A 13,092-nucleotide genomic window follows, 5' to 3' on the forward strand; every position below is an offset into this window, starting at 1 on the left:
TGTAGCAGCGCATCCAAGCTGGGATAGTGGCAGAGAAATTGCTGTACCACCAGGTTGAGGACATGAGCCATACAAGGCATGTGTGTGAGGGTGAGGTGCGATAACGGGGGGGGGGGGCAACATGGCCTTTCCTGGCTCCAGGTTCAGTGTAGACAGTTATTGCTTACACTTGGCCTGGATAACTGTCCACAACTCTTGAGTCGTGATTGCCATCTCCAAGGCTTATTAATTTAAACACTGTCTGATTGCGGTGAGCCCAGGCTGCGTAGTACGGAGATGGGGGGATTCTCTCAGCACTATTGAAACACATGTCTCATTAAGGGAGAGTTTGAGGGCACAGGTGGAGGAGGCAGAAGCATTGGAGGAAGTGTTAGATACATAGGTTTGTCTCGCAAGCATTGGGGATTCCAAGTCTTGTGGAGCAGCACCTTGACCACCTGCCCCCTCAGCCATCAGAGTCACCTAGTGCCCAGTCAGTGAGATGAAATACCCCTGACCATGTTTGCTTGTCCAGTTGTCAGTGGTGAAATGCACCCTGGCAGACATAGATTTTTGCGGGGAAAGGGTGATGCTGTCTGCGACATGCTGGTGTAGCGCAGTCACAACTTTATTAGAGCAGTAATGGCTAATGGGCAGCTGGTACTGTGGGTCTGTGATGGCCATCAACTTTTGGAAACTATCCATATCCACTAGGCGGAAAGGCAACATTTCCATTCTAACAGATTAGAGATATTGGAGTTCAAACTCTTAGCTTTGGCATGTGTGGGAGTAAACATTATTTTATGTGACTATAACTGCGGAACCGAGTGCAGGATGCTGTGGTGAGTGAGGGGAAGAGAGTGGGCTGGACAGCACAAACTGCTGGATTGTGAGTGAGGTGCAGAAGTTGATGTTATGGTGGAGTGAGAAACATGTGTTGTGCTAGGTGACACAAAAAGGGCAGGAATCTCCACTTCTATAACAGCTGATGGATCTCACTCACCTCGACTGTAGCGGGTAAACAAATGGATTTTTGGGGGCCAGAGACCTGTGTGAGAACACTTGAAGCAGTGACTGGGGAGGAAAAGCAGCAGATGTGATTGATGGGACGGCTTATGGTTGAGAAGGCCCACTATTCAGCATTTTAGCATAGTGAGATTCCCAGATTAAGGCATGTTGATTGTGCATGGGCTGGTTCATGCAAGTATTTGTCAAATTATTGCAATTTTTGCCTCTACTGAGTTTTATTTTACAAATTTGGCAGATAACATGAGTTGGGTCATACTTTGTGGTCTCAAAAAAGGCCCAGGCTAGGCAGTAGTTAACCCTTGCTGCCCCTGTGAACTGCACACTTGCGACTGGTGCGGGCCAGAGCCAGAGTTGTGGCCGAGGATGCAGCGCTTGCCATGGTTGCGTCACTCCGTGTCTGCGCGGGAAGCAATAATGTCAACCCCACATCTTCTTCCTCCTCCATGTCCTCTGCTGAGCTACTCAGCTGCATACCTCTGGTTTCACACCAAGTGGGATCTGAAACCTAATTGTCATCCTCTATTCTTTCACTCCTCACCCTCCTCCTCTTCCTGCCCTGACAGCACAGTACAGTCTGCTTGTGCCTCTGGTATCTGAGTCTCATCGGGATCACCTCCACCCCACGTGGTTAACGTCTGGTGATGAGGTTCTGTACTCTGCTCGGACCCTACTTCGTCCGGTCCTGGATCCAACAAGGAAAAATGTTATTTTTGGCATTGGTGCAGATACTTTCCTCCTCTGGATTCTCTGAATCTTTGGAGCAGACTGCTGATGCCCATGGAATAGAATGTGTGAACAGCTCTGCAGAATGACCCATAAGTGGTTCCCCACACTTAGTTTGGAAATTTGTGACGTGGTGGAATCAAGAGTAATTAGGGTGCCACCTCTGAGGATTGTACTGTGTGTGATGTCAAGATGGAGGAAAAGGAGGAGAGGCCACTTGATGCAGTGCTTACCATCCACTTGAGCACATGCTCTTTCTGACCCACATCTACAAGGCATACCACTGTGCAGCTGCCAAAGAAAGGAAGTAGAGTAGCTTGTTCAGTAACAGATGTTGTCAGTAGTCTTTGGATAGTATGAGATTGTGTTTGTTAAGTTGAGATTTCATTAACATTATATTAGCACCATGCTGGAGTCCTGCTTTGACAGGTGTCTCTTCACTCACCCAATGCGGCGGTCAGTTCTTTCCTTCCCCATGCTCTGCATGCTTCCATCCGGTCCTCTAACCATGTCCTTAGGGCACACGCGCGTGCACTCCCACCCTCTTAAAGGGTGAGCGCTTGCACTTGCCATTTCCTCCCCAGCCAAAAGCTGTGTGACATTATGTATATATTGCTTCCTCCCCACTGGGGAGGTGCCTGAGCAACCTTCGTGTTTCGCAGTCTAAGCTGCCTGCTGCACTCTAATGCAGACCCTGCCTGCTGCACTCTATTGCAGATAATGCCTGCTGCACTCTAATGCAGACCCTGCCTGCTGCACTCTAATGCAGACCCTGCCTGCTGCACTCTAATGCAGACCCTGCCTGCTGCACTCTAATGCAGACCCTGCCTGCTGCACTCTAATGCAGACCCTGCCTGCTGCACTCTAATGCAGACCCTGCCTGCTGCACTCTAATGCAGACCCTGCCTGCTGCACTCTAATGCAGACCCTGCCTGCTGCACTCTAATGCAGACCCTGCCTGCTGCACTCTAATGCAGACCCTGCCTGCTGCACTCTAATGCAGACCCTGCCTGCTGCACTCTAATGCAGACCCTGCCTGCTGCACTCTAATGCAGACCCTGCCTGCTGCACTCTAATGCAGACCCTGCCTGCTGCACTTTGATACAAACACTGCATGCTGCACTCATGTGCGAACTCTGTCTGCTGCACTCTGATACGAACTTTGCTGCATTCTAATACAAACCCTGCCAGCCGCTCCCTTTAGTTTGTCCTCTGGGTCCAGCTGCTTCTGGTCCGTTGGTCTCTCCTGGAGTGGCAACTGGCATTCATGTCAAACCTCACCATCAGAGGCTCTAGTGAACAGTCAGGTGTTTGCTTAGTCACGCCCCTCCATGATCTGTGGTGCAGTGGATCCACAAACAATGTCCGTGACACATTAAACCTCAATCCTATTCCCTCTTCCACCAGGATGTAATTTTTTCCCACTCACCCTTCCCTTCTTGTAACCTGCTGTTTCACAACCTTAGGCCCACACCTGTCAGTCACCTGGCACTAAAGGAATAGTAAGTATTTATTTTCTAAGATCGTGTGCCTGAACACTCTTATACCTAACTATTTTGATGAGCAAATGTGGCCTCCTGAATCCTCACTGCAACAAAGTTTTGTCCCAAACGATTTGGATTAGCGATTACGGCATCCTGGCTGAACCTCTATATTAGGCCTAACTATTTTTAAGAAGAAATCTGGCCTTCTGATTTGACTACAACAGTTTTTGCCCAAACAATTTTGATTAGCAAATGGGTACTCCTGAGACAGCAACACAGTTTTAGCGTAATCTAGTTAGATGCTGGAAGATGCATTACACACAGGACAGGATCCTATCTAGCTAACTGACAAGTTCACTTTCAGCAGCCGTAGCAGCTTCTCTACACTGTGACACTGAGAAAAAGGTGACAGCAAAACAAGATGTCCGCTTATATGGACAGGGTCATGTGACTTAGGCAGCCAATCACAGTATACCGTGTGTAATGATGTTGTGGATGCTTTCTGCGCCCTGATTAGCTGCAGGAATGTACACAGTTAAGAAAAATAAACACATTTAAAAAACAGTCCACCTTCTAACCTCTCCACACCCCCTACCCTCATCAAACACATCCCCCCAGCTGATCATACGGCACCACTATCCTAGCCAATGTCCTAATAAAAGCATTAGTGGAAAAGCGATGATTTACCAAACTATGACCGAATTTTGCCGACTTTGAGTACAAATGCTTGTAGAAGTGAATGCAAATCCGAATGTGCTACATTCGTACCGAATTTGAGATTGGCAAAGCTTTTCCAAACAAGTTCGCTCATCTCTAATCCTCATGATAGGTTAATTATTTTTTTAAAGGTTGAGGTGCAGCTTGTTGTAAAACAACAAACTGAGTTTAACTCAACATTGCCAGGTCCAGCATTGAGTCTAAAGCTATTGTGTACAGTGTTGATGTCACCATCACTGATTGTGGAAACTTCACACTAGACCTTGGAAATTAAGGTCCAAAATTCTGGAGGAAGAGGGCAGAGACAGACAATCCAAGCTGCTTGAAGTCTAGTGTGAAGTTAGCACATCCAGTGATGGTTTGGTGAGCCATGTCATCTGCTGGTGTAGGTCCACTGTGGTTTATCATGACCAAAGTCAGCGCATCCGTCTAACAGGAAATTTGCAGTTTAATTTTGATTTTAATATGGAAATGTGTTTTTTTATTACTATTTTGAAAAAATAAGAAAACATTGTATATACTTTCAAAATTTCTTCTACTTCAATTGTTCTGCAAAGTGACCTCCAGCAGGCCACTAACATCCATTTTTCTGCTTAAACTGTCAGAAGCAGACTCCATAGGGGGGTATGAGGGTTTGATGTCCACAAATGGGTGTTGAGCCTACAGCCCAACACCATGCAGGGTGACTGGCTTTTGCCAGAAAATAGCAAGATTGGCAGATTCGACATTGGTGCCCTGCGCTCTTTACATTGAGCACATATGACAGATATAATAGTCTGGAGACGCTGTGGAGAACGTTATGCTGCCTGCAACATCCTTCAGCATGACCTATTTGGCAATGGGTCAGTAATGGTGTGGGGAGTCATTTCTTTGGAGGACTGCACATCCTTCCATGTGCTAGCTAGAGGCATTATGACTGCCATTAGGTACCGGGATGAGCTTCTCAGACCCCTTGTGAGACCATGTTCAGGTGCACTGGGTTCCTTCTGATGCATGACAATTCTAGGCCTCATGTCGCTGGAGTGTGTCAGCAGTTCCTGCATGATGAAGGCATTGATGCTATGGACTGGCTTGGTCATTCCCCAGAACTAAATCCAATTAAGCACATCATGTCTCGTTCCATTCACCAATGCCACGTTGCGCCACAGACTGTCCAAGAGCTGACTGATGCTTTAATCCAGGACTGGTAGGAGGAGATCTCTCAGGAGAACATTTGTTGCATCATCAGGAGCAAGCCAAGGTATTGTAGGGAGGTCATAGAGGTACGTGGAAGTCACACATACTACTGAGCATCATTTCCTTGTCATGAGGCATTTCCACTGGAGTTGGATCAGCCTGTAGTTTGATTTTCCACTTTGATTTTGAGTTTCATTCCAAATGCAGACCTTCATGGGATATTAATTTTTTATTTACATTCATCATTTTTGTGTTTTATTGTTCTCAATGCATTCCACTATGTAATGAATAAAGATCTGCAACTGGAATATTTCATTAAGTGATATCTAGGATGTACTATTTTAGTGCTGCCTTTATTTTTTTGAGCAGGGTATATTCTGTTATAGTATTGTGGAATACATCAGCACTATATGAGTAGTGCAAAATATTAGCCACACACATTTTTAGAAAATACAGTAGATTACAAGTAAAATATCTAATACATTTTTTTCATTAAACGATCAAGCAAAAAAATATTCCTTACCATCACAAGTCTCTAAAATGTGAACTACATTTCCAATTTGAAGAGAGATTTGTGGAAATCCTTGGCTTGTAAAATTATAAATTGCTGAGAGAGAAAAATAAACAAATAAATTACAACTATCCAGAAATAAACTTTTTTAAATTAACTACTGTATTGATACTTCTGTAAACTATAATAATGGCAAATCTGTACACTAAAAGTAAACCAAGTTTATAGCATTTACAGTACTGTGCAAACGTTTTAGGTAGATGTGAAAAATGCTGCAAAGTAGAATACTAAACAAACGAAAAAAAAGGCCAGAGTATAAATTGGTATGCATGCAACAGGAGCATGTTTACATTGACCAATAAACAGGCATGGCTGGGTGTCTAAAAATGGTCCCCAGTCCTGCTATGCCCTTAGTAATATTAATGCAGTTTTTGACACATTGTAATGTTTAAATATTAGAGAAAGTATAGGACCGTCCTGATTTGAGTACACCTTGTTGCAGTGGGATAGCTTTAACGTTTTTTTTTTTTTTTTTAATTAAAACGGTGTTTACTAAGTACTCTGTTATTTATACGCTGTGCCAGACTAAAAACATTAGCTCTCAGCTGCCCCAGAAATGGTTCATCAATATGCGGTGCCAAATCTGATGCTTAGCCTAGCATTTCCCACTTGTCCTGTTGTGTTGGCAAGTAGGGTAATAGTTGTGGAGTTGATGTCAGTTTTGGCAGCTGACATCAGAACCAGGCGTGAGTAATGGAGAAGTGTGTATAAGACACCCCCGTTAATAACCCCAGAGTTAAGCTGGAGTCACACATAGCGACATACCAGCGATCCCGACAACGATATCAACATGTCAGGATCGCTGGTAAGTCGCTATGTGATCGCTGGTGAGCTGTCAAACAGACAGCTTGACCAGCGATCAGCACAGCGACGCCGAGCGCGCGGCATCGCTGTATTCGTTAGCGCTGATGCCATATCCCTGTAAAAAATAGAATTTAAATAAAAAATCTTGTTATTCTCACCTTCCGACGTCCCGGCAGCCATCCTGCCTCTCTCCACGCTCCGGTCCCAGTAATCCTTTGCGAGAATGACCTCGAGAATGTCACGCGGTCACTCGTGCAAAGGATCACTGGGACCGAAGCGTGGAGAGAGGCAGGATGGCTGCACGGGACGTCGGAAGGTGAGAATAACAAGATTTTTTATTTTTTTTATTTTTTACAGCTGATCGCTTGTCTCCCGCCTGTCACACGGAGCAATGCGTGCTGGCCAGTGGGAGACCAGCGATGAAAAATATGTCCAGAGGTTTCTTGCAGTGATCAGCGATATCGGCAGGGGGGCCGGTTGCTGATCGCTGTCACACACAGCGATCTCGCTGGTGAGAAGTGAGAAGTGCCCTAAGTGAGGTCACTGGGGTTCATCAGCTATGAACTCTGGTTAACTTTCTCACGGCAGCTCAGGTGAGTATAACTTTGATTTTTTATTTTATTTTGTGGTGAATAAATGGGTTAAAGAGGGTCAGGGAGTTTTTTTTTTCAATAAAGGAATCTGGATGTTTATTTCAATGAAAAGGCATTACTCTGTCTTTAGTAACAGTTTTGAAGGCTGAAGGAAGACCTTATGTCCATCTAGTTAAGCCTATTTTTAGTGCAGCTGTTCTGCATTGTTGATCCTGGGGAAGGCAAAAAACCCACAGAGTAGAAGCCAATTTTCTCCATAGGGAAAAAAATTCCTTCCCCTAAGCTGGGTCAACCATCTACCTATAATATTATGTTATTCGTAACCTTCTATACTGTTACTCACAAGAAAAGCATCCATTCCTTTCTTAAATTCATTCAGTGAGTTGGCCATCACCCCTTCCTCAGGAAGAGAATTCCAGAGCCTCACTGCTCTTACCGTGAAGAAAACCTCTTCTATGCTGATGCAGAAATTGTCTTTCCTCCAAACGAAGAGAATGCCCCCTTGTTCTTGTCACAGTCCTTGGTACAAACAGTTCATTGGAGAGATCTCTGTATTGCCCTCTGATATACTTATACATATATATTAGGTCTCCCCTAAGTCTTCTCTTTTCTAGAGTAAATAGACCTAATTTTGATAACCTTTCTGGGTATTGTAGTTAACCAGCTCCATTTATCATTTTAGTAGCCCGCCTTTGAACCCTTTCAAGTTCAGTAATGTCTTTCTTAAGCACCGGCGTCCAAAATTGCACACAATACTCCAAGTGTGGTCTGATGAGTGATTTGTACAGAGTGAGAATTACTGTATGCTTTCATGTTTTCATCTCGTGTCCCCAGACCTCTTCTAATGCATCCCATCTTTAATACATTTGACGATGAGGTTAGTAGTGGGGGTGTCTTATAGGTGCCTCTCCATTTCTAACCTCTGGGCTTGATGTCAGCGGCCATAAAACAGCTGACATCAACCCCATAACTATTAACCCACTTCCCACTGCACCAGGGCAAGTGTGAAGAGTTTGGCCAAGTGCCAGAATTGGCACATCTAATAGATGCGCCTTTTCTTGGGTGGTTGCAGGCTGTTAATTTTAGGCTGGAGAGGACCAATATCAATTGCCCCTTCCCAGTCTGAGAATACCAGTCCTCAGCTGTCCTCTTTAGCTTGGCTGGTTATCAAAAATGATGGGGACCAAACATCTTTTTATTTTAAAATTATTTATATAAATAATTAAAAAAATGGCATGGGGACCTCTCTATTTTTGATAACCAGCCAAGATAAAGCTCACAGCTTGGGGCTGTCGCCCATAGCTGTTGGTTTTGCCTGCTCTGGTTATCAAAAATACATGACGGAACGCAGTGTGTTCTGGCCACTCTCAGCCATGTCGCAGCCAGTATGTGATTGCCACAGACTAGACATAACTGTGATTGAGATGGAAGTGCCCACTCAGTAAATCTTGTTGATTGACTTCACTCAAGCTTTGTTCAGACTGCCTAACCTGAACAGCAACACAGACTTTCTGGAGAAGTCCATGTTCGGGGTCCGTGCACAGACCCCGAACTTTATCATTCGGGTTCGCCTATCCCTAGTAAACAATGTAAACAAATAAGTTCAAAAATGCCAAAATTACTTTTATGGTCACTGCAATACCACAAAAAAGGCTGGAACAAGCGATCAAAAAGTCACAGCTATCCAAAAATGGTTTGATAAAAACATTGTATTGCCCTGCAAAAAATTAAGCCATCACACAGCTCCATCAGATGAAAAATACATATTTTACAGATCTTGAAAAAGGTGACATGTCATGATCCAGGACGGGATTTCGCTTTGACCCGTCCTGGTTAGACTATGGGTTAATTGTGCTGCCTCTCTCTGGCAGAAGGAGGCTATTTAGTGCTCACTGGACCTGGGTCCGTTGTCCGTTATACTCCTGCCCTCAGCTGAGTTAAGTGACCTCTTGTATACGTGTGCCTTGTGCCTGATAACTTGTTGCCTGCTTGGTTGGGATCTGGTTCTGTCCCTGTTACGAGTTCTGCCTGACCCTCTTGTACTGCGCTACCTCTTGTGTATGACTCTCTGCTTGTGACCCGACTTCTCTCTGCTTGTCCCCTTGGTACCACGTCGCCCTCTTGTGTATGACCTTTGGCTTTGTCTGACTACCCGTCTGTTTGTCCTTCCTGTACCAAGTTTGCCCGTACTGTTGTGACCTCCGTTTTGCCTGACTGAGTTGTTGTATGGTGTCCTGTCATATCTGAAAGCAGGACGCTAAGCCCCGCCCCCTTGCAGTCACATGACCATAGGTCCTGTGCCAGCTTGCTCATTTTCAGTGTCCGCAGGTCCTGTGCCTCTTTACTTTCCAGCGCTGACTGGACTCTGACACTATTAGCTTGAACGCCTGGTCACCTCTGCTGACCTGCTCCCCAGGTAACTTTTAGCACTGCTTCTGTACTCAGGACATGCGCAGTGGCTCTATGAGCAAGCTGGCACAGGACCTATGGTCATGTGACTGCAAGGGGCGGGGCTTAGCGCCCTGCTTTCAGATATGACAGGACACCATACAACAACTCAGTCAGGCAAAACGGAGGTCACAACAGTACGGGCAAACGAGGTACAAACAGACGGGTAGTCAGACAAAGCCAAAGGTCATACACAAGAGGGCGACGTGTACCAAGGGGACAAGCAGAGAGAAGTTGGGTCACAAGCAGAGAGTCATACACAAGAGGTAGCGCAGTACAAGAGGGTCAGGCAGAACTCGTAACAGGGACAGAACCAGATCACAACCAAGCAGGCAACAAGTTATCAGGCACACATATACAAGAGGTCACTTAACTCAGCCGAGGGCAGGAGTATAACAGACACCGGACCCAGGTCCAATGAGCACTAAATAGCCTCCTTCTGCCAGAGAGAGGCAGCACAATTAACCCATAGTCTAACCAGGACGGGTCAAAGCGAAATCCCATCCTGGATCATGAAAACACAACCCAAAAACATTTTTTGCCAACTTATTTTTTTCATCACTAAAATAATAAAAAAAACTGGACATGTTGGGTATCATTGTAATCATAATGATGAGGAGAATCATATTGCAAGGTAATTTTTACCACAAAATGTACAAGGCATAAACAATTCCTCAAAAAACAATGTCAGATTTACATTTTTACATAATTTCACCAGACTTTGAATTTTTTCCCCCTTTTCCAATACACTATGTGGTAAAATGAATGAATGGTGTCATTCAAAAGTACAACTCGTCTCACCAAAATAAGCCCTCATACGTCTATGTGGGCAGAAAAGTAAAAGATTTATGGCTCTGGGAAGAAGGGAAGAATGAAACAGAAATGAAAATATGGAAATTGGGCCCCATTGTGATGTGATTGAAAAGCTTCTCCCATGTTTGTAAGTTACACTTTATTCATAGATCTCAAGATTGCTTCAGGGAACTGTCTTCAATGGAGACTAGATACTCAATGGAGAATATACTTAACCTCCACTGCATTCCTTGTCTGACAAAGACATTGAATGGAGTCAAGGTTGAGCAAGTGGTTACAAAGCCTCCACTGGCATCACTTTGGCTTCCAGTAGGTGACCACCCAAGAATCAGAAAATGTATCTCTTATTCGATGGATAAGGGTTTAATTACTATTTATAAATTAATCCAATAATAGAGAGCTGATTTTGTTCCCATTTGTGTATTATTACAGTTAATCTTTCATTTCAGAAAATAGACATAATATTTACTGTAAATACTGACTCTCATTCAAACATTTTAAAACTCTATTTTCCCTAAAACTAATGGTTTTGAGAAAATAGATAATCTGTTTAGTTATGTGGGTGCATGATTTTAACAAGAACCGACTGCACATGTTACTTTCTGATCACTGCTCTCATGACTCTGCACCAACCACATCCTTCCTGGTCTAAAAGAAAACAAAATAAAAAATGTTAGAAATCCACATTAAACTCACCAACTCCATATCTCTCTTTGACAGTCCTTTGCCAGGAAGGCATGCTGGACATAATTGGCCTGGAAACACAGATGCAAAACACAGAGCTTTCAAGTGTCCTTAAAGAGTTTTGGAGGGCCAGGAAGAGTAGATTTTTGGTAGCTGTTAAGGCGCAGATTGAGTCATACCCTCCCAGAGACACTCCTACCAAGCACTTCCGTCTTCTGCATGAAATCCTGTATCTACTTAGATTACTCTTGATAAAGTACAGCAGCATCACAGTCTGTCCTAGTCACAACACTTTCTTTTATCTTGAGTAATCTTCCACAAATGCCGTCAAGTTTGCAATAATTTGAAAAAGGATATTTAGTTGTGAAAGTCTAATAAAATTGTTATATTAAAGACATTTTGTATCAACCAGCTCAGCTGTTAACAAATAATTGTGTGTAATAACTGAAATAATTGCAATCTCTGGATATCTACCCCTGAGATCCCATAGCCAAACTTTGTAAAGAGCCGCACTCCACTGAGACAGCTGTAAGTTCAGGAAATCTAAATTATGATTTATTTCCAAAATAATAGTACACACAAAAAGCTCAAAATGTTGAACTCATAGTCCAATAAGGTGTCATGCGCTGTCACAATACAATCATAACAAAACAGTTATATCACAATACATATATATTTTCAGTGAATTTAGAGAAAGGATTTTTGTTAGGTCCGTGTCTAAACCCTCACCTAAATCCTCGCCCCTGTTAGGTTGTACTTACATTGTTAATGGTGCTAGATTATGCTGACATGCTCCTCTTTAATATTCAGATTACTGGGACTTGTGGTGGCACCCAGCAAGGGAATCTGTGTCTCACAGCTGAGTATTGATCAATTGCATTAGCTCATGCTGTGAAGCTTGGAAGGGGCCACGTCCTATGTAAACCCTCTGCAGCTTGCGGCGTTTTCAAGTTACAGGTGTATACCGATCCTGGTCTGCTATTTATGGACTATCTGCTGTTTGTATTTGCTGTTGCTACTAGGTTCTGCACCTGGACAATTTAGCTTTCTGAATGCCTTACTATTTTGACTTTGTTCTCCTAGTATTGATGTTAGCTATATCCTGACCTTATTCTGATCTTCAGTTTTTCCCCTCTATGATTACAGCCAGGCTAGACGACCTACCTTTGACAGCTGGCTCAATGTCCACCAGGACATTAGGTCAAGAGTTACCACACCATAGAACTGGATGATAACGGGTAGTAACCAACTGCTTTTTTATTGTTTTAACCCGTTCTGTGCAGAACACTGATTCTAACTGATGGTTTCACTGTTAGGTTGGAGTCACACTTAGGCCGGGATCACACGAGAGAAACTCGGACGAGTCTCGCATGTTAATATCCAGGACTCTGGAGCAGAGCATGCGGCTGCATGTATTGCTATGCAGCCGCACGCTTCGATCTGAGTGCTGGTGATTAACATGCAAGATTCGTCCGAGTTTCTTGCATGTGTGATCCCGGCCTTACCGTATAAAAAAAAAAAAAAAAAAAATAATCGGTCCGATTTTGACAGCCGAGAATTGCACAAATGTTCCCTGAACAGTGATCCGTATGTAATCCATTTGCAATGCGAGGACGCATCTAGTAACTGTGACATGCTTATGGCATTCGTATGCAATGCAATTTTAACATGAGCTTTTGCATACAGCAGTTCTCTCTATGTAAAAGCACATGTTAAAATCGCATTGTAAAACACAACTGTAAACATTGTTTTAATACCAAATAATCTTCAAAACATATACAGGTGTGTCCATAAAGTCATGGTGCACTTTTGACCAGTCACTGGAAAGCAACAAAAAATGACAGACATGTGAAATCTGCTCCAAATAAAAGAAAAACTCTCCCAGTTTCATACCTATTCAGTGCAGTTCAATGTTGGCTCCATTTGTTGCCCTATACACATTCAAACGATAGTGAAGTTCTTGCCACACACAGGTAAGGACATCTGTAGCAGAGTGAATAACGTCTGTGATTCTCTGTTTTAAGTGGTTAATGTCGTTGATACCTTCAATGTACACATGTTGCTTCACATA

At 43.6% G+C, this 13,092-nt stretch overlaps 1 protein-coding gene across 1 annotated transcript in view; it reads right to left on the reverse strand.

Annotated features, from left to right (window-relative positions):
* Positions 1-12,424, reverse strand: part of DOCK2 (dedicator of cytokinesis 2) — a 1,017,649-nt gene extending 1,005,225 nt beyond the window's left edge. Inside the window, exons 1-2 of the mRNA XM_073573729.1 lie at positions 11,034-12,424; positions 5,632-5,715 (exon numbers count right to left, since the gene is read on the reverse strand). Of these exons, the coding sequence (XP_073429830.1) occupies positions 5,632-5,715; positions 11,034-11,289 (340 nt within the window). The 5' untranslated portion in view covers positions 11,290-12,424. The remainder of the gene's footprint in view (positions 1-5,631; positions 5,716-11,033) is intronic.
* Between the last annotated feature and the right edge of the window lie 668 nt (positions 12,425-13,092).

Source organism: Dendrobates tinctorius, unplaced genomic scaffold (genome assembly GCF_039654945.1).
Source record: "Dendrobates tinctorius isolate UK_male_01 unplaced genomic scaffold, ASM3965494v1 ptg000036l, whole genome shotgun sequence".
Classification (NCBI taxonomy): domain Eukaryota; kingdom Metazoa; phylum Chordata; class Amphibia; order Anura; family Dendrobatidae; genus Dendrobates; species Dendrobates tinctorius.